At 35.6% G+C, this 25,856-nt stretch overlaps 2 protein-coding genes and 1 long non-coding RNA gene across 3 annotated transcripts; 1 reads left to right on the top strand and 2 right to left on the bottom strand.

Annotated features, from left to right (window-relative positions):
- Positions 1 to 2,682: 2,682 nt before the first annotated feature.
- Positions 2,683 to 5,409, bottom strand: LOC126819329 (uncharacterized). The gene is made up of 3 exons (XR_007679580.2): positions 5,175 to 5,409; positions 3,527 to 3,651; positions 2,683 to 3,303 (listed from the first exon to the last, which is right to left on the bottom strand). It is a non-coding gene; the product is annotated as an uncharacterized LOC126819329 (long non-coding RNA).
- A 315-nt stretch (positions 5,410 to 5,724) lies between these two features.
- Positions 5,725 to 11,551, top strand: LOC126819316 (plasminogen receptor (KT)). Its single transcript, XM_050547304.2, has 4 exons — positions 5,725 to 5,928; positions 7,336 to 7,466; positions 7,897 to 8,006; positions 8,893 to 11,551. Exons 1-4 carry the CDS (start codon positions 5,746 to 5,748, stop codon positions 9,033 to 9,035), a joined length of 567 nt encoding a protein of 188 aa, XP_050403261.2. The 5' UTR covers positions 5,725 to 5,745; the 3' UTR covers positions 9,036 to 11,551.
- Positions 11,552 to 15,201: 3,650 nt separating this feature from the next.
- On the bottom strand, positions 15,202 to 25,654 carry LOC126819295 (uncharacterized). The gene is made up of 11 exons (XM_056100445.1): positions 25,210 to 25,654; positions 24,669 to 24,848; positions 23,098 to 23,205; positions 22,097 to 22,370; positions 20,865 to 21,010; positions 19,405 to 19,554; positions 18,564 to 18,630; positions 17,608 to 17,783; positions 17,229 to 17,291; positions 16,675 to 16,869; positions 15,202 to 15,602 (listed from the first exon to the last, which is right to left on the bottom strand). Exons 1-11 carry the CDS (start codon positions 25,432 to 25,434, stop codon positions 15,351 to 15,353), a joined length of 1,836 nt encoding a protein of 611 aa, XP_055956420.1. The 5' UTR covers positions 25,435 to 25,654; the 3' UTR covers positions 15,202 to 15,350.
- Between the last annotated feature and the right edge of the window lie 202 nt (positions 25,655 to 25,856).

The raw sequence follows: 25,856 nt of genomic DNA, 5'->3' as shown, positions 1-25,856 counted from the left end.
TTGAATTCCAGTCCAGTCAGTGTTACAAAAACAAACTAGTTCTCAGCCCGCTTATTCTTAGTTCTCTAAGACACCAGAACTCACGTCAAACCCGGTTATTTGGTATCAAAGCAGTTTGTCCGGTCGTCAAACCTCAATATTTCGAGTGAATCTGGAAATTGTCTATAAAGTTTTTTTAGGATTGATTTTAGTAGCCTATGGTGTCCTTTTTCAGAATCTGCCGGGTAAACTCCGGTCATCCTTGAGCGTTTTGCGAAATTCAAGATGGCGTCCAAGACGACCGCCATTTCAAATAATCCCCCATAACTCCCATAGTATTTATTCTAGGACGATAATTTTTAGGTCTAAACGTTTGTTACTCGGGTCAAGGAATACACTGAAATCATTCATTATGTTGTGGGGTGAATAGATGATAGTAAAATCTAAAATGCCAGACAATATGGGCCATTATTTCACCAAACCAAACTATATCTAGAGACAAACTACATATTTCTGTATAAAGGGGGGCACAAGCTGTTTTGTGAACATTTAAATTCTCCCCACAAAACTAGGCAATATTCAGTTTAATCCCTTGGTCGTATTTCTGGCTGCAACCTAAGACGGTACAAGCACAAAATACTGTACATTCTAAGCTATCCGTAGTGCATCTACAAGCAAGCGTACTGCACGAGGTGTCATTCTTGTATCCGCATCTGATGTGACAAATGACAGACCTTGGCCGGTTGTAGTGCTATCAATTTAGTATCCTTCACGCAGCAATGGCTTGATGATGAGCTCTTTTTACGTTCCCTGTAAATACATCATTCATTGAGCAAGACTACCATGTTTGAGTGGGGATGATGACTTTAAGATGTCCATACCCACCAACGTGATTCTTGTCTTGTTATGGACAGAGCCCCTTGCAAATCGACGCCTGAAAAACGCTGGAGTGTATAGGCATCCGAAACTGAAAATATATCGTCATCATCCACATTTAAACCATGTAGTCTTGCTCCAACGAATGATGCATTCGTATGGAAAGTAAAACGATGTCACCACCATGCTATAGCGTGGCGTTCACTTGAAGATCGCAATCCACCAGAACTTGATCCAGAACTGTATTGCTGGGTTAAGGAGACTAAATTGAGAACATTACAATCCGTCAAATTGTTCCTCCTATGGCTCATCAAATGCGGATGCACGAGTGACGCCCCAAATAGTACGCTTGCTTGTAGCTGCACTAGGGGTGGCTTAGAATGTATAGTATTTTGGACCTGTGAAGTCACGGGTTGCAACCAGACACACGACTAAAGGATTAAACTGAATATAACCTATTTTTGTGGGGGTATTTTCGTATTTTGCGGGTAGAGTTTGCTTTTTAAATGATCAAAACACAGATTGTGTCCTTCTTTTCAGGGCCGTCCCATGTGGCCCTGGTCCCCCTGTTAGGCATGTATGTAGTGTTATCGTATCAATCATATGCTTCTATGTCCATAAATATATAGTTTGGTTCGGAGAAATAATTATTGTCCAAACCCCGCTATCGAGTTAAAGGGCCATATTGTCTGGCATTTTACTATCATCTAATCATCGCACAACATAATGGATGATTTCGGTGTATTCCTTGGCCCCAAAAACATACGGTTAAAAACCAAAACTATCATCCTAGACAAAATAGTATGGGGGTTACAGGTGATTATTTGAAATGACGGCCGTCTTGGACGCCATCTTGAATTTCTCAAAACGCTCAAGGGTGACCCGGGTTCAGTCGACAGATTCTTTTTTCCGATTCGTTGATATCACGTTTGTAACTAATGATAATACATTTATTGCTCTAAAACGAGCCGTTTCCAAGATATGGAGGCCAGAAAGTCCAATTGGCGGCCATCTTGGATTTATGCTAATTATGAAAAACGCTATAGGGTTTCAGTGGACAATTTTGAGTCGGGAGTCCTTAAGATATCCCTTTACTAGATTCCAGTGAAAGATATTCTTTTGCAATTTGTTCTCGGTCATGCAGGTGTATATATTGACTACAGTGTATTGTGGTCACGTGGCACTCATTGACGTAACGTTAACGTTGTGTGCCGTCACTGGAGACCGGCTGCCATGTTTCAGCCGGGAAAGAATGACGAAAGTGCCCGGATGAACGCTATGTAAACAATGGGAAATGGACTAACGGAGGACGGACAAACACATTAAAAAGGATTTCTAGTTCATCAATGACAAATAAAAATATGATGACTGAAAGGTCTTAGTTACTGTTCTAAAAACAAAATCGTTTTGGTCAGCAGGTGTCTTTTGGAGGCTTTATTATTCAAAACAAATCTATCCGTGTAGAGACGGTCATGGTGATGCATAAGAGTGCGTGTGTAGACTGACGAAATCATGTTTATTAACTGAGCAAAGTGATCGTCCTCGAAAATGAGTAGATCCATGAAGTGTTCGGCTAAATTTAGAAACACGGCTCCTCGTAGCTCACATAAAACCTCATTTTGGATGGATCTAATTAATTTGTTGGACGATTTAAAAGGACTGTTGGATAACGTCCTCCTGATGATAAAAATAAAAATAAAGAAATAAAATAAATTTAGAAAATAAAGACAAAATCGGCTTCTATCATCGACCAGGAGAATATATAATTCATTGGAAAGATTTAAAAAAAATGGAAAATGTAAACAGGCCTATTAAGGCCTTAGGCCTATATGGTTTTCAATTTCCATGATATGTTAATTATTTATGGTTTCTAAATTTAGATTTTTCTCGGATTTAAAAATATGGCGGTATAGTAAATTTTACAAAAAAATAGATAATCGTAATAATATTTGTGCAATAGCCAAATGCATCGATTAAAAAATCTTTGACCATATTTATTCACATCTTTTTGCTTCACTTAATTCTCAATCAACTGAAAAGTCTTTTCACCAAAATTCACTTGAAGTAAGTCAGTTTCATTCTTCGTTATTAAATTCTGTTCTTTAGCTTCATTCAACAATTTGCTGATTTTAATTTCTTGGCGTTTAACTTTTTGTTTCACAGCTTTTAGTTCTTTTCTTTTATTTTCTAGTTTTTCTTGCGTCTTTTTAAGTTGGTCTCGGAGAACTTCTGGCGTTGGTACGTTTACGTAAGCATGGTCTGGTATACCAGGGCATGATTTCTTAACTGGTATTAGGTTTTCTTCTTTTTCACTTATTCTTAATTTGGGTGGGGCGCGCCTTTTCTGTGAAATAGCCTGTTTATAAATTGGGTGTGCCGGAAAAACTGTGGGAACAGCTTGATGCAAAAGATCGTGCTTGGATGTCGGGTCTTCCGATGGGTGAATCCCTGAAAATATAGAAAAACATAAAATTGATAAATTATGGACAACAAAGAGCGTGGAGCAGATCATGTTATTTGATTTATAGACTTGTCCGTACTTTACTTACATTTAATGGATCATTTTTCAAAGATATCTGGAGAAATGCATGATACCCCCCTAAAACACCCACCCACAAAGCAGAAGTTTAGTATATTTCTAAAAACAATAACTAATTTGACAACACCTTACCTCTGATATAATCGCCCTTAACAAAATGATCACTACACACAACGTGATGTTGACTGGGACTGAAGTTTTCCCGACTTATTCTAATTAACCATTTTTTAACAAGTTCCGGATTTTTAAGTGGGAATCTGTGTAAAAAAAAAAAAAAAAAAAAAAAAAAAATTAAACATAAGCTTAAAGCTGCAATTTCATATTTTTAAGTTATATTTTAAAAAATTTATGAAAATAAAGCCTTAAAATAGATGGTATCTATAAACAGTCCTACCTTGTTAAAGAATAATCCTATTAATCCTATAATTCACTATTGCCAGTTGAGAAATTGGCAAAAATATCATTTTCAACTTTAAATTCAAACGTTTGAAGATAGCTATTCCATGGGGGGAATAGAAGAACAAGGGAGGTAATTGTGTTATTATTTCCGGGGTCAAAGGATTTTTAAGAGGGAGAATGTTTTCGTCGTTTACTCGCGTCACTCGAGTCGACTCCATTGCCGAGTTTACCCGGGTGAAACATCCCGAACGGTCCGAGTAGTCTGAGTAGTCCGATGACATCAAAACAAAATGGCGAGACACCTTATTTTATTTTGTTTTATTTTTTTCGCAATGGCTGCCTCCATTCTGAATCTTTTTTTAATTCAAGAACTATTATTAGAGGACGAAGAAGAAGAAGATTCCGAAACAACCTATCGAGAGACAGGCTTTTTTGCGTATAGGACGCCATTTTGTCACGTGACAAACCCTTTTACTCTCCGCTCAACGGGGAGTAAACGGGTTAGTCACGTGATGCGACTCGAGTCAGTCATGTGACCAACTCGATTCAAAACGCGAACGGTCTGGTGTCGACTCAGTGAACAACGAAAACCTTCACCCGAGTCACTCGAGTCGACATAGTGGATATAGTTTCGTTGTGAAGGCAAGTGCAGAAAACACACACGAGTCAACTCAAACTATCACACCGGGTAAACTCGGCAATGGAGTCGACTCGAGTGACGCGAGTAAACGACGAAAACCTTACCTAGAATCGTATAATATTAATACTAATAATAGTGAGTTGACAACCTATTAGTATTGAGCAATAGACATAGAAATAATTATGTTTTGACTTTCTTAGAAAATATGAAATTATCGCTTTAAGAAACTTTCACTTTAATAATACACCTAATTGTTAATGTTACACTTGGTTTTCAACAATTAATTTTTGGTATTTTTATTTTAGTCTTACTAAGTAACTCCGAGGGAGTAAAACTAACCGATAACAAAGCTACATTAACCATTTAGTGCATGCCTATAGCTTAAAAAGGCCACCCCAATAAGAAGACTTACTCCCCGCGATATTTTTCGTACAACGCGAGATATGCATGCAGATTATATACGCAATTTCCATAATTAAGTATACATTAATTTGGATGTTCGCTAGAACACACGAAAATTGCATTTTTTATATAAAAAAAGAATCGGTACTAACAAATCAAACGAATGGATCCGATCGGTTTAACCATGGATATATTATCTATGGTTTAACTCAACTGTTTCAAGGCAAGCTTCGAGTGCTCGACGTTTTCTCGCCGTGTTTATTAAATTATTTTACACTATTATCATGATTATACCATATTTATTAGATCACTATTTCACTTATAACATATCTTACTTACTTGTGGAATGATAATCCACTCCCTTTTTGCCTGACATTGAAACACCCAAAACAACAACAACTCTCCGGCATGTTGGTAATAACGACGTAGGCTAAATCTTCCCGGTTGAAAAATGGCGTCGAAGCTCCATCGTCAGCACGCGATCACGTGACCACCATACACTATAGTCAATATATACCACAGAGTATACACCTCAGAAATTATATCTCTCCGTCTAATTGGAACTACTTTTAAGTTCCCGAATTACCAACGGCGTTGCCCATGACGACGCCTTTGAAGAATGTTTTATCATGCAAATATTTTAAAGTCTGAAGCTGTTTTTCTTTCAAGTTCATCCGATTTACTTCAAACAAGTACAACTTTGCACCGAAAAATCTACATACGCTTCGAACGACGCAATTTTGATAACTTCTTTTTAAAAGCGGCGAGTTTTCCTAATAAGTAAACCGGTGTCGCATTGCAATTGTATAGGCGAAGGTACATCATTTGACGTCATAGAGCCGAGGCTAGATGTAGAATAACAGAATCTGCCGAGGTTTGCCGAGTGACTTTTGTATAACACGCACAGCGCATGTTCACTTGGCCTCTTGATAACAAACAAACATCAGATCAGCATTTCTTGCAAAGCACTCACAACCTTCTTTGCTGTTGCCTTACATCAAATTCTGTCAAGATGGGAATGTTTATAAGTAAAACCATGGATGACAATATGAAAAAACAACAAGAATTTATGGTTCAGAATCAGATAGTAATGGTGAGCCGTCTTTTTTGACTGACAATGACTGATGAGTGAATGAGTACAGCAGGAGCAGAGAAAATACTAAATGATAAATAAGTTCATTATATATGACTGTATTGCATATATTGCATCATGGACCTTATAATTTTTTTTTATGCAGGGAAGCTGGCCTTATAATAATAAAGTAGGCCTAATACAGAGGTAGATCATTTTATTGGGTCTCCAATCATGTTGCATACCGCCATCAACCTTATAAATATAATACAAGGTCCATGCCCATGACGCTGCCCGCAAAGCATATTTTTCATATTTGTACAAGTATTATTATATATTTGATAATATGTAGTTGGAATTGAATGAATAAATGGGGTTTATAAGATTCTACTTTTTGGCTCCAACTCATCTACTCAAACCATGCAAATGAAGATGGGCATGCATCATGCTATGAATATGATGAGGGAAATTTTGCCCGTACAGCAATTAAATCCCAATAGCCAAGGTTTCTTGTTTGTGCACGCCAAGGTTCCTTGCCAGGCTCCGATCCAAGCGAAAAACCAGGAACTTTCTCGGCCAAGACCAGAATTGATATACCCTCAATTAAACCACTTGTCATGAGTACCTTACTCACTGAGCCCCCATGACTCAAGTTCAGCTCTGAACATTGTGTAACGAAAATTTAAGTTCAGAGCTGAACTATCGTGACTCCTGACATGTATTTGGTAAATAAGAAGAGTTATATAATATATATCATAATAAGGAGGGGGATTCTTTTCATTCATAAGACAGAGGTTCTTAGAGAGGGGAGAGAAAAATGGGGTTTAATGTCCACTCGACACAAACTAAGTCATTTGGGGACTAACATATGGTTCAATTTTATTTCAATAATTTGCTTGCGTATAGTGGTTTTCAGCAGTGGGAGGAAACTGGAGAACCCGGAGAAAACTCACAAGGTTGGACAGGTGACCTTACTCCTTGTCACGTACAACCGGGGAAACAAAACCATGCTAGTTGACTCAATGACATACTTAGAGAGGACAAGAGTCTATGATTCTATATATACCAGGTCTCTATAGCAATTACACAGTGAGTTTTGACCTTTGTCAATGTTAAAATAAAACTCTCCTCAAAGGACATACAGGCACTCAAGCGCCTTAAAAACCAATGACTGTACCAGACTTATTAGATTGATGTAAATATATATATTTACCGGTATTTATATTTATCCTTTTATCTAGATGGAGAGGCAGATACAAATGACATACAGGCACTCAATGAATGTACCAGACTTATTAGATTGATGTATATATATATTTACCGGTATTATATTTTTTATCTAGATGGAGAGGCAGATACAAATGACTGTACCAGACTTACCAGATTGATGTATATATATATATTTACCGGTATTATATATTTATCTAGATGGAGAGGCAGATACAAATGCAGAATCAAATGAGAGAAAGACAAATGGCTATGCAACTCGGTAGGAGTAGAGATTTATTTCTATGGTATTCATCATTTTATACTGTGACCTTTGTTGGTTTACTGGCTGGGTAAGTAGATTGAAATGGATAGAGCCATTTATTTTTAGGAACCTTTGTGTATTAAGCTCTCCTTTATATTATTATTATAAAGCTCTCCTTTATATTATTTATTGGGCATGCTCTCCAGATAAGAATATAGCGTCACCGTTTGACATGACATGTCATGTGGAATATGCCTAGCCTCGTTTTTCGAGACACTTATTACAAATAGCGCTGAAACACATTATGGTACACAATTCGCGTACCAACTATAAAATGTTTATTTTGTCTTGAATATTGGATATCAGAAGGCCATCTTTTTCCAGTAAGATCACAACATCAATGTTGATTTAAACCAACAAATAAATCGTGTTTTCAATGTCGAAGATTTTGGATGATATTGAGTTAGAGACTTTAAGTAAAGCATAATGATATTTTTCTTTTTTTTTTTATTAATAAGTTATAGGAAAAAGAAGAGTCCAGGAATGATTGTTCCATTAGTGCCTTTGACATTTATACTGGCATATCAATATGACATGAGCTATGGATCGAAGATGCACAGAATAAGAGGTGAATATATAATAAAAGAGAGAGAGAGAGAGAAAAATGGCGTTTAACGTTCACTCGACACAAACTAGGTCATATGCGGGACTAACACATGGTCAATTTTATTTCAATAATTCACTTGTGCGTAGGGGTCATTAGCAGTGGGAGGAAACCGGAGGACCTGTGAAAAACCCACGAGGTTGGACATGTGACCCTACTCCGTGTCACGTACAACCGGGGAATCGAAACCCTGCCAGTTGACTCAATGACAGACCGTATCAACAGCGCGGGTGCTAAACATTCGGCCATCCAACCCCCCTGAATATAATAAAGACATCTATACAGTACAACAGCTATTATAATAAAATTTACACAAGTCCAAATTTTTTGTTAACCCATTGTAAACTAGCCCATCACTGATTATCTCGTCAGAAGCTAAACGAGGCTGTAGTATCTCCACATTCCAAACAATGTATTGATATCTATACTAATATTTGTGACTGTCATCTGTCTGTTCAGAGTTGGCGGCTACACTAAGGCTGTCCCGAGGCTGAAATTTGGTGTATAGGGTAAGTCTTACTGGGGAGTGATATAGGCCTGGGGGCGATGGACTACCACTTCCAGTTTCGGAGTTATGACCCCCGGGCTTTGGGCATCGGGCAAATTTCTAGGGGTTTTTTTGCTTGCAAAAATTTTTAAAAAATCCTAATAGGAAAAACATTACGATGTCCCCCCCCCTCGATTTATAAGAAAAGAACTAAACATTTAGTAAATTACACAGATGAAATGATAAGGGCATGTGGCTTGAATTGCTGAATATGATTTCATTCATGTGGGTACCCACATGTAGAAGACAATATTTCATAATTTAAATTCATCCAGAAATTTCATTGTCTGCTTCTTTTTCCAGCTGAAGCCGATCGTATTTTAGATATGGAGGCTAATCTAATTGATCTTCCACACGGTCTACCAGCATTTTCTGCCATTGAAGCAGCTCGATTAAAACAAAAAGATGATGAAAGACTAGGACAGTCTCATGATTTATTTTTATAGGCTGTTTAATAAATCTTTATTATTATTATGTTATTATAATATCACAGAGAACCTGCTATATATTTACAAATGGCTTGCTGCCTCTGGTGATGATTTAAATAACATTATTTGAATTTTTACTAATGTGCAAACTTATTTAATTCTAGTTTTACTTGTTAGCAAGATTGAGTGAATTATTAGAGTATAGATTGGGCATTTAATAGATGAGTATATAATGTCAATGTTATAGAAATGTGTCAAGTTAAGTTTTTGGACCCAGGAACTTATCCCCAAGTTCTACTCATATTCTCGTTCTTCTTTGAGGTGATGCTCTTCGGAAAATGTCTAAGACTCTGCCAATAATAATATAGGTAGGATCAACATAAAACTAATGTCAATCTCATAGAAATGTGTCATGGTAAGTTTTTTGACCCAGGAACTTGAACCCAAGTGCTACTGATCTTGTTCTTGTTCTTCTTCGGGGTGACGCTCTTTGGAAAATGTCGAAGGCTCTGTCAATTCAGGTTCGCTCAACATGAAACTGTCATCCATGTTCCTTGGACAATTGTGCATAGATTGACAGATCTAGATTTTTGATTTGTCACAGATCCAAGATAGCGGCAATATTACATCATGCACTCAGCAAACATCGACAGATTCCGTTACTCTACATCTAGCCTCGGCGGTTTGACGGTAAGTGATATGTACCTACGCCTTTACAATTGCAATGCGGAACCAGTTTACTTATTAGGAAAACTTGCCGCTTTTTAAAAGAAGTTATCAAAATTGCGTCGTTCGAAGTATGTTTAGAATTTTCAGTGCAAAGTTGCCTTGTTGGAAGAAAATCAGATAAACTTGAAAGAAAAACAGATTCCGACTTTAAAATATTTGTATGATAAAACATTCTTCAAAGGTGTCGTCATGGGCAGAGCCGTTGGTAATCCGGGAACTTGAAAGTAGTTCCATTGACTTCATCATACAGCCGAGGCTAGATGTAGGGTACTGGAATCAGCTGAGGTTTGCCAAGTGTGACATCATGCTAAGTTCCTGGTCCATTTAGTATTGCTGTATTTGTTTGTTTAGATTTTGATGTGTTTCTACTGTTAAAATTCCATTATAATTGTTGTTATATTAACTATAGATCTATTATTTTTTTTTTATTGCGACATTGAATCTATATAGTCCATTAGTCATAGTCATTGTCTCATTTATTTATATTAAAAATGATTTCCACTAATTAATTAAACATACATTATGCAAGAGCTAAATCTTCCCATTGCAGGTCTTTCTTTAGGGCTAAAATGTTATATAATTAGACATTTATTAAGATATTAACATAAAAAGACCTTAATCAACTCTCGATGACATCTTATGTCTCTGATTTTCATTGGATTTGAAGCAATTTGACTGAAATTTTCAGCATATTCCCCTTACACTATCCTGTTTTTAACTTTTATTGGGAGAACTGCCAGTTTTTTTATCTAATCTTCCATAATGTATCGTTGCCTGGCAACCTATCTTTATAAATCAACAGGACATAAAATAAAAACATCTCAGGAATTTTTTTTACTGCAGTCACAAATTTAAATTATTCAATTAACTTTACAAGACAGTGTTTGGTTGGAAGTCAATCTGATTAAAACCCCGATCTTTACTACACTAGGATCTGGCCCCACCAGGATCTGGCCCCGAGTTAACGAAACATTCTCAGACTTAAGTTAAGAATTTACTCAAAATTGTTCACCTTATTTTAACTAAAATATAGCCCTTTATAATAATTTTATTGTTTGAATGTATCAGATACATCAATAAGAAACTATGTGCAAAGTTTTGTATTTCTGCATCAAAGATATTTGTCATAAACAGTGATTGAAAGTTGAGTAAATTCTCAACTTAAGTCTGAGAATACTTTGTTAACTCGGGGCCTGGACATTCTGGAGGAGTTGTTATATAACCCGCGTTCTGGATGATGTGAGGGATTAGCCAATGAAACAGTCTATTAGGTCGAGTTTTTGGCATGAGTTGGACGGAACTGTGGGTAACCCACTAGAAACATCAACGCTGATCATTTAATCAAATGTCTGACGTCATAGGGTCCTCTGATGCAACGTTCCACTTCAGCTGATCAGATCTTTATGTAGTAGAGACCATCGAAAGTATAAGTAAAAGAAAACGAAATATAGAACTGTATTTTAATCAGATTGGGTTGAAAGTGAAATTGTATGGTTGAAAAGTTTCTCACCAGTCTATTGATTTTCATGTCAGAATTTATTTTATTTTGAAAAAATTGAAATGTTAACTCCGTATATATATTTGTCTACTTTCCAACCTTGCCATAAATATCTATGTACATTGTTTATTTCTAAAGATAGAATGAATATTAATTGTTAATATGATTATGCATAATAAATTAGAATTTCTTTTTCTTTTTGAGTAGAAATGAATTTTTTGTGTTAAATATCTCATACATATCAATTATATGAGGCCTGTATTTCTCTATTTATACGATATTGTTTTACATAAATATACTGTCTGTTTATTTTGTTTGTTATTTTCTCTTTATATGCTGACAGATTCAAGTTATTCCACTCCGATGTCTCAGAAGCCGTAGTGGCCAGTGAGTAAGGCACCAGCTCACTAACCAGGTGGTCTTGGGTTTCGATCTCAGTGTTGCCAGAGCAAGTTCCTCGAGATTTCCGGAGTGGTTCCCCCTTGCTAGTATTGCAGGACGGAGGGCCTGGCAAGGTACATTTTCTAGTTGATTGGATGGGACGACAAAACAGGTCCTGGGTACATGTTGGCATTCACTTAAAACAGAAGTTCCCAACTTTTTGTGTACTATGCCCTACCTCAACATTGCAAATTATTTCTTGCTCCCCCCCCCCCCTTTGATATGAAAACAAATTGAATTTTGTAAAAGTATATATATATAGAGAGAGAAATGGGGTTTAACATCCACTCGACACAAACTAGGTCATTTCAGGACTAACATGGTTCATTTTCATTTCAATAATTTGATTGCACATCCAGTGGTGGGAGGAAACTGAAAGACTCTCCGAAAACCCACGAGGTTGGAAGACAACCCTACTCTTTGTCACATACAAGCTTGGAATTGAAACCACGCCAATTCTACGTGACAGACCTTATGATTCAACGGGCACGTGTTAACCATTCGGTCACCCAATCCCCCGCATGGCAAGAGAGAGAGAGAGAAATGGTGTTTTAACGTCCACTTGACACAAACTAGGTCATTTTGGGACTAACATGGTATTAATTTTATTTCAATAATTCACTTGCGCGCAGGGGTCTTTAGCAGTGGGAGAAAACCCACAAGGTTGGACGGGCGACCCTACTCCTTGTCACGTACAACTGGGGATTCGAGACCACGCCAGTTGAATCAATGACAGGCCTTATGATACAGCGCGCGCTTGCTAACCATTCGCCCCCCCCCCCCCCCCCCCCCCCCCCCCCCCCCGCATGTCTCAAGAGGGAGAGAGAGAGAAATGGGGTTTAACGTCCACTCGACACAAACTAGGTCATTTCGGGACTAACATATGGTTTTTTAAATTTTTATTTACATAATTCGCTTGCGCGTAGGGGTCTTTAGCAGTGGGAGGAAACCGGAGGCCCCGGAGAAAATCCACGAGGTTGGACAGGCGACCCTACTCCTTGCCACGTACAACCGGGGATTCGAAACATGTCTCAAGAAAGTGTCTAGTTGTTCGGATGGGACGACAAAACAGGTCTTATGTACATGTTGGCGTTCACTTAGAAGAACCCTTCACAGTTGGAATTTGAAATAAAGAGTTGAAATAAGTACTGCTTTCAGAGCAAAAGTACCTATATTGAAACTACTAATTGTTCACACATGTTTTGAACACTTTTAAGCTGATTTAATTGACTGTCGCTTTCAGCTGGTTGAGTTGTTTTATAATGTTCAATATCACTGTTTAGTTCCAATGACAATCTTGAAATTATTTCCTTGTATAAAGATTTTTTCTCTGATGTCCAGTTCTTGAAAGTCACTGAGTGAATATCATGAATATATAAAAACATGGATAAAATCTCCATTGTATCAGAACATCCAGCCTGAAAGAAAAAAAACCCCATTCAGACTAATTAGACGACATTAAACATGCATTATGCAAGAGATAAATCTGCCAATTGCAGGACTTTCTTTAGGTCTGAAATGTTATCTAAATTATTAATTAAACATTACGGTAATTAACTTATCCAGACCATAATCAACTCTTGATCCAATCACTAGCCTGCGATCTTGTATACATGTTGTCATGTATGATTTAACGTCAAAATGGATAATCGAGACTTTGTTTTTTATATTACCGACTTTAGCAATGATGATCAAGGCTAGGCCTAAAATTTAACTGCTAATATCTCGGTTCAGAGTAGAGCAATTTGACTGAAGTTTTCAGCATATTCTATTTAATATGAGAGAGAGAGACTAACACATGGTTCAAATAATCGATTGGCAAAATTTTGAAGAGTAAGCCATGATTAAAGATACATGTCTCAAGAGGGAGAGAGAGAGAAATGGGGTTTAACGTCCACTCGACACAAACTAGGTCATTTCGGGACTAACATATGGTTTTTTAAATTTTTATTTACATAATTCGCTTGCGCGTAGGGGTCTTTAGCAGTGGGAGGAAACCGGAGGCCCCGGAGAAAACCCACGAGGTTGGACAGGCGACCCTACTCCTTGCCACGTACAACCGGGGATTCGAAACATGTCTCAAGAAAGTGTCTAGTTGTTCGGATGGGACGACAAAACAGGTCTTATGTACATGTTGGCGTTCACTTAGAAGAACCCTTCACAGTTGGAATTTGAAATAAAGAGTTGAAATAAGTACTGCTTTCAGAGCAAAAGTACCTATATAGCACACTGCATGGCCTCGACCTGTTTTAATTAGCCTGTTTGATTTCGTTTCTCCAATCTTATTCTGATAAATCAATTGTGAAAAGTTATTCTGGGCTGATTTTGAGCCTGTAAATCATTGTGCAACTCCTAGAATGAAGAGGATTAGTTTTTTCTACATTTGTAATTAAATTGATATTGCATGAAATGACCAGATGGCAGCAAATTGATGATAATGTCCTAAAAGTTTCTGCCCCGACTCTAAACCAACAAAATATCTGATGCCTGTGGTTATAAAATGTCCTCAACAATTATACAGGCACCCAAATTTTTAAGCCTCTAACACTAAAATCAAGCTAAAATTATCCAATCAAATTACTAAAATTTGGATTTTATCTTAGTTTAAATTTCGTGAAACAGGCCCCTGGTCAATAAACTTTTATACTGATACTTATAATAATGAGTCACCAATTATCTTTACAGTTATCATTTTACTAGAATCTTTGAATTTTCTTCTCAAACCAAAAAAGTAGGACGTTCAACCACATTTCATTTCTCAAACCATAAAATTTCACATGTGGTTGAAGAGACTATTAAAGGGACATTATTGCCGCATTATGTAAGATTTGGATAATCAAAAATAGATGATGCAAAATGAATATATTGATAACTTCATTCAAATTACTTTATTTTGAGCGAAGTTATCAATGGTTGTAGATTTAACAAGATGTATGCATTGATCGTAACCATCCTACCAGTCATTCAAGTCTTAGCCTCACTTCTCCATTTTTTAATTAAATTATTAAATTGCTGAACTGTTTTACTATACTTAAAATCAGAGACAACTGATGACATTAAAAGTAGATTATGGTCTTGTCATGTTAATAAATATCTAATTAATAATTCATATAACATTTAAGGGCCAAAGAAAGACCTGTAATAGGCAGATTTAGCTCTTACATAATGCCTGTTTAAAGTAGCTAAGTCTCTAACTCAATATCATCCAAAATCTTCAACATTGAAAACACGAATTATTTGTCAAATTAAATCAACATTGATGTTGTGATCTTACCGGGAAAAGATGGGCTTTTGATATCCAATATTTAACACAAAATAAACATTTTACCATTTGTACATGAATCGTGTACCATAATGCGCTTCAGCCCCAGTTGTATCAAGAGACTCGAGGGACGAGGCTAGACACATTGCACCAAATCAATCGGCGTGTGTAGACTGGAATAACCAGATGCTAGAAATTTGCACTCGTTTTCGCCGAACATAACTGATTTGAAATTGAAGTAAAAACGGAAACCATTGAATGTAAATTAGTTTATATACATTCATACTACAGTATTATATGCGTTGCGACCCACTTTTGTCAATTTCTAGGTCCCAAATGTTAGTGATTTAGCTCCTTTAAGTTTGACAATTTGAGGCATGGATTGATTAGCCATTACATGTGATCAGTCTATTGAAACTACTAATTGTTCACACATGTTTTGAACACTTTTAAGCTGATTTAATTGACTGTCGCTTTCAGCTGGTTGAGTTGTTTTATAATGTTCAATATCACTGTTTAGTTCCAATGACAATCTTGAAATTATTTCCTTGTATAAAGATTTTTTCTCTGATGTCCAGTTCTTGAAAGTCACTGAGTGAATATCATGAATATATAAAAACATGGATAAAATCTCCATTGTATCAGAACATCCAGCCTGAAAGAAAAAAAACCCCATTCAGACTAATTAGACGACATTAAACATGCATTATGCAAGAGATAAATCTGCCAATTGCAGGACTTATTTTAGGTCTGAAATGTTATCTAAATTATTAATTAAACATTACGGTAATTAACTTATCCAGACCATAATCAACTCTTGATCCAATCAATAGCCTGCGATCTTGTATACATTTTGTCATGTATGATTTAACGTCAAAATGGATAATCGAGACTTTGTTTTTTATAGTACCGACTTTAGCAATGATGATCAAGGCTAGGCCTAAAATTTAACTGCTAATATCTCGGTTCAGAGTAGAGCAATTTGACTGAAGTTTTCAGCATATTCTATTTAATATGAGAGAGAGAGACTAACACATGGTTCAAATAATCGATTGGCAAAATTTTGAAGAGTAAGCCATGATTAAAGATACATTATGGGAGATTTTTATAGAGAGTTGGCCATTCTTGCTATAACAGTTCAAAAGTAGATGATGAAAGAAGAATATATTGAAAATTTCAGTCAAATTACTTTATTCTGAACATAGTTATCATCGTTGTAATATTTGCCTAGAAATGGTAGTGAAATGTGCCATCACCTTGGTCGATCGTTTGATTGACAGGCGTTAACTCCACCTACATATCTCGATTATCAAGTAAAGTTTTCAATGGCATGCGGAAACGCTCTACAGCGGCCTCGCTAAGTACACTCTATCATTTAGCCTCGATCTAACTGACGTATTCTCATCAGGGTGCGCCATATTTCAATTTATCAATGAGTGAAATCCTATTTAAATCCGAGCTGTAGCCGAGCCATCCGTGGGTCTACAGAGTTGATTTTGGGCTTGTTGTTTAAATAAATATCTAATTTATAATTTTTATAACATCTGACGCCTAAATTAAGACTTGCAATAATCAGATTTTGCTCTTGCATAATGTATGTTTAACCTATTTAAAGAGTAAGCCATGATAAAATTGACAAAAGATGAAAAGATTATGTATGATAGTGGTCTAAAATAACTATTTCATTGTTATTTGTTGTTTTTTTTTATCAATTTAATACTACTTACCACTTTACATATATCTGTAATAAGTTTAAATCCGGATTCAGACTGGTATAAAAATATAAATAACACATGGAGTATTACTGGCTGTATCTCTTCTACTGAACCAAGACCACAAACAGCATATTCAATATCTTCAATTTTCAGGTTTTGCTTGCATAATAGTGCTCGGAGAATGTTGGCAAATTCAACCACTCTTTTCTAGATATTTAAACAGAATAGATTTTGTATATAACATGTTTAAACAGAATAGACTTTGTGTATAACATGTTTAAAAAGAATAGACTTTGTATGTAATACTAGCCTATGTTTATACAGAATAGACTTTGTATATAATATGATTAAACTGGTTGCACACACTTTGTAATCTAGATGTTCTTGTCGCTGCGATGCTTTTAAAAAAAAAAATGCTTAAAGGCTTGATGCGTCATTAGCATTTTTGCTAAAACGTAAAATTTCTCAAGGCTTAGTCCAGGATAAATATGTACTCAGATTGATTATTTAACAGCTAAATAATATGAGAAACTGCATGATCACAAACATTTTAGTATCATACTTACTTTATATTTTTCACACTCTTTTATATGATAGTAGAGAATAAACGTCACTAAATCTGAAATAAACTAAAGATGAAAAATAATCCATTAGCCATATTTAGTCTGTCATGGAAGATAACTCCATTTATATGTCTTGCCAAAATATAAAAGTCTGCAAAAAAACTGCTTGACACTTTTTTTATATGATAGCAGAGAATAAACATCACTAAATCTTGGTGGAATTGAGCAGAGAAAAAATCCATAAGCCATATTTAGTCTGTCATGGGAGATAACTCCTAATATGTGTCTCGCCCAAAATAAAAGAATTTAAAAAAAAATTGCTTGACAATTCTATAAAAATGCTGATGAAAAGATAGAGAAAATATTGGATAAGATTAATTACCTGTTTATTTATATGTAAAATATACCAAAGGGAGGTATAATACCATTCCTTATACTGTAACAATAGCAACCAGAATTCTTGATATTCTCTTGTACTCATACTTGTATGAGGTTCCATAAGGTTAATGGTAGAAACTATCAGGTTTAATTGTTGGTTAAAAGACTGTATAGATAAATCTATAATTAAAAAAAAAAGAACAACTTTAATCCATCAGATTAAACTACAGATCTACATTTCATTTTGTTTTATTGGCTAATCCCTCACATCATCTAGAACAACTAACTCTTCCAGATCCTAGTGTAGTAAAGACAAGTAAGCCGAAATTTGGAACTATAAAAAACAAAACAAAATAGTATCTGTGTTTCAATCAAATCGAACTTTAATCATCTGTCTGTTATTACATATTTATACTTTACTTAAAGCGGTATTAGGTAAGATTAGATAAAGAAATGACAGTTCTCGCTATAATAGTTACAAAATAGATAGTGAAATAGGAATATGTTGAAAATTTCAGTCAAATTACTTCACTCTGAACCAAGATATTACCGATTCAATTTTCGGCTAGCGTCGATCATTTCATTTCAGTTCTAGTTAAAGCGGTATTAGGTAAGATTAGATAAAGAAATGACAGTTCTCGCTATAAAAGTTACAAAATAGATAGCGAAATAGGAATATGTTGAAAATTTCAGTCAAATTACTTCACTCTGAGCCTAGATATCTGCGATACAATCATAGCCTAGCCTTGATTGTCATTACTATCGTTGTTACGATAATAAACAAAGTTTCAATTATCCATTTTTACGGTAACCGCATCAACCACAAAAGGTATATTGCAGCCATCCGATGGCATTGAGAGTTGATTATGATCTGGATAAGGTAATTAATGTCTAATTAATAATTTAGATAACTTGCAACTAATGGTTTTGATGTCTAAATTTTTAAATTTTATTTGTTACCTTTAGGATGATTATTCAATAGAGCTGTTAATGGCTGGAATCTTGTAGAGTGGAAATGATGAATTTCCTTCAAGTAATACATAATGATCGATTACAAAATTAACAAATATTATATACGGTACATACAATAAAATATTTGAAAAAGTAACAGATTAAAATTGTGCTCAGCATCACCTTGGAGACCAATTTTAATTAAAATATTCTATTGTACCAATATAATTCTTATTGGAAAATGTATGTACAGAGTCGATACAAAATGCCGGATTACACAGCATGTCAGAATACTCAATTGCCTTAATACTGGAAGTATTATTGTACCTTTGAATACCGGGAGTATTATTATAATGCACTCTCGAATACCCAGAACTTAAAATATGATAACACCGGAATCCCATTGTGGAAATTGATCAAATATCCTTTTGTTGTGTTTAAAGAAGGTACCAAGGATTCGCTTAGTTTTGCAAGCGGTATATCGTCATCTTCGTCTTCAGAAGATACACCAACCCAAATAAATAGCACTTGTCATCCAAGTCTTACGATTGGCCGACCAGTTGACAGACAGGTTGTTTTTGTCCATGCCCTTAAACCACTCGTGCATCATTCTGTTGATGTCTTCAAACTTAACGTTCAAGTAAAATCGTTTCTTACTGCTGTTAAAGTTATTGTCAAACTTCTATGCGAATTCATCTTTTCGCTTTAAAATGCCGGATACTGTGGTACAGCCAATTAAATACTTAACTGGTATATTACTATTAACATTATCAAGGCTATTCCAATCACAATTTGCATGTGTCTCTTATTGGTGTATATCAAAATTCAATGTAAGGATTCTCTTACATACCTGGTTTTGTTTCTGTTGCTGTTTTACGGAGATTAAAAAACTTGTAATAATATCCAGCATACGTGTATTACCATTAGATTGGACAATAACGGTATATAATATATTATATACAATATAAAATAACTGATACTCTTCACTACATGCTTTAACCTGTAACATATAATTTATTCTAATATTTGTGATTGTCCCTTGTTTGTCTGTTCAGAATGGGCGGCTACACTAGGGCTGTCCCGAGGCTGAAATCTGGCATATATGGGTAGCTCAGACCGGGAAGTAACATAGGTCTCTGGTGGCGATTGCCTACAATTTCTGGTTTCTGAGTTAAGGGCACAACCCCTGAGGCACCGGGTACCACTAGTTTATGTTAAGAATAAAACATGACTTAATATAAATATAGGGTTAGGTGGTCTAACTCATTGCACTTTAGATCATAAAGTTTGTTATTGAGTCCACTGATATGGTTTTGTTTCCAAGCAGTAAGGTCGTCTATACAATATAGAGGGTTTTATTTAGGTCCTCCCACTGCTGAAGAACCCCACGTACAAGTAAATTATTAAAATAAAATTGATCCATATGTTAGTCCTGAAATGACTAATGCCATCTGCAGATTTCGTCAAGGTCATGAGATGTAAACAGGGATAGTGCTAACCCTAACTGGAGAACTAGCCCTGACTCTTACCCACAATCCTCGGCAACAATCACCCGCCTTAACTCTGTTTACATCAAGTGATCTTGACAGAATCTACAGGTAGCCTTAATATTTAGATCTGACCCTATGGGTAGCCAAGGAAAGGGGTCTAGTTATTCAAAGAAGGTGGAAAACCTGGGTCCTGTTTATACCACTGTCAGTACATCAAAGATACCTAGACAGTTTAAATCGAAATAATATCCCATTCTTATTTCTGGTAAAAACAATTGGCAGTTTTACTTGAAAATACCAAAGGCAAATTATTACTTGGTTACATCCTTTCTACCACTACTTTTCTCTTTCTTTAAATTCGAAAATTCTATTTTAAACAGACATTAAAGATACATTATGGGAGATTCAATAAGAGTTGACAGTTCTCACTATAATAGTTAAAAACTAGATAATGTAAAGGCAATTTGCTGAAAATTTCATTCAAATTGATCCACTATGAACCGAGAACTAAGCGGTTGAAATTTCTGGCTAGCCTTGATCATCATTACTAAAGTCAGTACGATAAACAGCAAAGTCTTGATTATCCATTTAATCGTTAAATCGGGAAGGAAAGTTATGCAGTAAATCGGCTCATAATCCACTAAAGATCGAAGGCTAACAATGCCATCTAGAGTTCATTATGGTCTGGATAGGTTAATTAATATCTAATTAATAGTTTAGATAACATTTCAGGCCTAAAGAAAGACCTGCAATAGGCAGATTTAGCTCTTGCATAATGCATGTTTAATATATAATACAGTTTGAAATATTCAAAAATTACCAGTTTTTTTAAAGAAATGATTTTGTTAAGTATTGATGGTAATGTTAAACAATGGCTACAATCTTGTATCATCTGTAACACACTTTTCTCTAATGATGGTATATGTAGTCTCCATATCTTTACTTGTACTGTATATAAACTATTGTCTGAAAAATAACAAAAAAACATCTTACATACTCACCGTCCATTTGCTAAATTTGACTTATTCACATTTATAAACCAGGGCTTCTGATACAAGGAATAGAGATCACGCTTCAATAAGCAACATTATCTTCAATCTGATAGTCTGGTGCATAACTATCTGATTATAACACAGATCCTATTTCGTTTCATTTTTATAGTTCAAAATTTCGTTTTACTTGTCTTTACTACACTAGTATCTGGAAGAGTTGTTATCATTGACGTGTTCTGGATGGTGTGAGGGATTAGCCAATGAAACGGTCTGTTAGGGCCAGTTCTTGGCCTTTTTATGCACGAAACTGTGAGTAAACCACTAGAAATGTCAACGCTGATTGATTAATCAATGTCTGACATCATAGGGTCAAAAGTCGCTCGTTTGACCCCTGACGTGAACTCCCACTATAACTTGTCAGATTTACATGTAGTGTAGGCCATCAAAAGTATAAAAAAAAGAAACAAAATATATATGTGTATTTTAATCAGATTGGGTGCATAATTTCCTGGTCATATCTCTACTAATATTTGTGAGTATGTCTGCTCAGGGTTACCGGCTACACTAGGGCTGTCCTGAGGCTGAAATTTGGTGTATAGAGGTAGCTCAGACCGGGGAATAACATAGGCTAAGTGGCCTACTTTCAATCCGTGCTGCCCTGGGTCACCCGCTAGTAACACATAAAGTTCAAAGACTATCAGTTATGTGATACATCCTAGAATCATTGTTGAAACGTAACTCTAATTAAATACAGCAATATTGTTTTCTATAGAAATGACGTGTTTATTTTTGTGTTCAATGGGCCTCCTGGCTAGAGATAAAGGGACATAATTGATAGGTGACATCATAGATGAGGCAGTCCCACGTGACCTCATTATTTACCTTACAGTAATTGTTGTCATGTACATTCATTACGAACTGGCATGTTGACAAACATTAGTTTTTGTTGTTAATATGGAATTTGATCGCGATACATCGAAATACGGTTCTCTTACTATCGATAAGGTCATGTGGAACCGAGGTTTTACTAGCGAGGATGCCCATTGTACAGCATAAATACCTGACCCTGTTTCTACATGTTCTATAATTCTACTGAATATATCCACAATATCTTTATCAATCATCTCTTCTGGTAGTGTCGCAAAATAATCTAATATCGAGCTCCAAAGTGGCAGAAATTCAACAACTTCAAGCATATTACTAATTAACATGGCCGTTTGTTTAATCATTGTGTATTTATTGGTTTTGTTTGTTGGCTGACTTTGTTGACTGTGGATACAGATCTTCTTATCTTTGTTATGATTACTGATATATCTAGCTATCATTTCTATATCCTGAAAAAAAAACAGACATCAGAATACTTCAAATACAGATGTGATGTCATCCTTCAAATAATGGTACAAATACTTTGCTAATTGTATATTATTTACAGAGCCAAGACGTCTGGACCCCAATTTAGCCTGTCAATAGAAATTTTGTTGCGATGGACATGATTTATACATCATGGTGGTCACGTTATAGTGTGATATGTATTTTAAGCTTCTTAAAGGTGTTGATTGAAACACAGTGTAATTAATGATACAACAATTAGGCCAACGTCTTCGTTCAGCACCTTGCTCTTGAAACAACACACACACATATATAAATGAAATGGGGTTTAACGCCCTACTGCTTTGCTCCTACTGGGCTAATGAAGACAGGCTTACGCCATACAGTTTGCTAGGAGAGAAATTTTGTTCGGACAGCGAAGCTATGGCCTTCTAACTGACAAGGGTTCTTTTATGTGCAAGCCAATGTGTACATGGGACCTTGGTTTTTCATCCCATCTGAACAACTACAACTCTGACAAGGGGGAACCACGCCGAAAAATCTCAATAAACTTTCTCGGCCAACGCAGGGATCGTACACGGACCTCCAGGTTAGCCATCCAACGACTACTCACTGAGCAACTATGGCTCTCTCCCTATCCCAAAAGAAACATTACTTTTTGTTATATCATGGTCATGAAAACGTACTTATATCAATATTTCATATCATAAATTGTCAAAAATACAGTCTTACATTTTTTATTTGTTGTTTAAGAACTAACGATGATGAAACTCCAATTTCCTGTAAAACTAATGGGTTACTTGAATTACGACCATATAGTAAGGTCGACTGTATCATTTTCTGAAAAATAAAAGAATGTTATTTAGCTAATTCTTTAGTGCCATTAAATGATTGGAAACATTACAGAACTAACACGGTTATATGGGACTTGTGTATAATAAACCACTGATTGTTGTTCTATATAACTGTGTTAGTTCTGTAGTTATTCAGCTATTGGGGGCGTGGATGGCTGAATAGTTAGCGTATGCGCGCTGTATCATAAAGCCTGTCATTGAGTCAACTGGCGTGGTTTCGATTCCCCAGCTGTACGTGACAAGGAGTAGGGTTGCCTGTCCAACCTCGTGGGTTTTCTCCGGGTTCTCCGGTTTCCTCCCACTGCTAAAACACCCCTACGCGCAAGCGAATTATTGAAATAACAATCAAACCATACGTTAGTCCCGAAATGACCTGGTTTGTGTCGAGTGGACGTTAAACCCCATTTCTCTCTCTCGCTATTCAGCTATTACAGTCAAATGGGTAAATTGGGTGGCCAATTGCCAGGGGTTCTGTGAAAAAAAGTTTGATACAGATCGCCTCATTTCTTTTTTTTATGTTTTTATGACTTGGAGCAGACATGATAAAGAAAATAAGAAATAGAGAAATGTCATGTCGAAATGGATACTTTTTTGTTAATTTCACACAGGGATCCCGAGATGATGGTGAACAATTTTTGCTATAACTATATGTTCCAGTAAAATATCAATTTCATGTCAGTCGAATCATAGAATTAAATATCTAATTCTATGGTCAAATCAAACCTTTAAAAATCACAATCCAGTTGTTTCTTTCTTGGAAATGTAATATACACCCACTTTCTGATAATACCATAAACATAATCTACATAACTTTGTTATACGTTAAACTTGAAATGAAATGGGGTTTAACATCCTACTTTTCTGTACCGACTGGGCTAATGAAGACGGACTCAATCCATACAGTGTGCTATGAGGGAATTTTTGTCCGAACAGTGGCGTTACGGCCTATTCTTATTTCGACTTTCAACTGTCAAGGGTTCATTTATATGCATGTAATGTGTACACAGAACCCAAGTTTTTCATCCCATCCAAACAACTAGACAGTATCCTTGCCAGACCTTCTGTCCTGCACCAATCACAACGGGAAACTGAGGAACTTTCTCGGCCAACATCCTGAGCGAACCTGAGACCTCCTATTTTAGAGAGCCAGCATCTTACATGAACAACCGCGGCTCCAACATTTAATTTAAAATAAGCCACACATCTTCTAAAAAAGTAAAACAAAAATTAACTCTGTTATTTTTTGTTTGATTACATTAGAATAGATACTCAAATGAACAATTGTTTTGAACACTATTTTGGTTATTTTGGGATGATATGTTATTATTATTATTAATCTTCTATAGTGCTTAATTATATCCGATGATATTTCGAAGCGCTTAACAAATGTCATATCACAGTTTATAATAATATTTAAAAATTAGAACTTTCTCTAATTGTATAACTCACCAAAAGCCAACTCTTTAGTTTATCACTTTTATGACCCGATGTTTTTTTGTATATTAATAATAAACAATCTATTAGTTTATTTAAGGAGACCTGGTTGGCAATAAAGGATGGAGCCTGAATCATGTGTTCTATGACTCGACCAATATCAGGATTTTTCGTCATACCATCACATATATCCGACTGAAAAAGAAAAGTTAAGATATTTTGTTGTACAATCATCCAGATTATCGGGGTGGGGGAAAGATGATGATCATTTTTCGGCCAGATCATCTTTATAATTTATAGGATTTTGCACACTTATCCAGAACTTGACAGTTGAATGCCTTTGGTTCTTGCTGAAGTTATCCCTGCACATTAAGTAAGATCAAGGTTGTAATAATATCGGCCCATTGATATGCCCATGCAGAAATGAAATGTGGTGACCTTTACAAAGAGTAAGACATCTTTATGTGGATCAAACTGAAGTGTTGATTTAGATGTTTGTTGACTGTTTAACACAAAATCAGTCTCAACGAAAATTAAATGTAAAAGTAATTTATACCATTTGAATCAATGACAAATGTACAGTGTCTAATATCACATTAATTTCAGATTCATCAAACCCTTCTTTGTTTCGCAACTTGTTTAAGTGAGTTTTAATAGTGTTATTCCGAGCGGCAGATTCTCTGTCAAATAACACGTTTTCATCAGATTCTTCAAAACCGTCCTTCTTGCGCTTTCTGTTGAAATAATTTTCAATAGAGGCATTCCGAGAGCTGGATATCATTATTTTATTTCGTCAATATCCTCAACTCAACCATTAGTCTACTTTCACTTTTCCCGCGCTTTTCTTTCCATTTAGCACCGTTCTTCCGGATATTTCGTAAGAATTTTTTTTTACCAGTTGTCATTTCTTGATCAAAACGAAACTGTTCAAATCAACATTGATATCAATCATTCACGCACATTAATTATTATTTGAAGGCATAATATTTTGTCTGACAAATTCAAAAAGCTCGACTTTTGACCTCTCCGTACTATAAATAAATATAGCTTTGTAATCAAAACAATATTGATCCGCAGGAACTACACAATTGAAAAAATGAAAATATCTTTATCTAAGTTAGGACGTGGGCTTTTTAACGTTTTAAAATATTTCGTACATTTAGCCATATAGTGTTTCATTTTTCGGCACAGACATTTTATGTC

This window comes from Patella vulgata, chromosome 4 (genome assembly GCF_932274485.2).
Source record: "Patella vulgata chromosome 4, xgPatVulg1.2, whole genome shotgun sequence".
In the NCBI taxonomy this organism is placed as follows: Eukaryota; Metazoa; Mollusca; class Gastropoda; family Patellidae; genus Patella; species Patella vulgata.
This window is presented reverse-complemented; position numbering and strand designations above follow the sequence as displayed.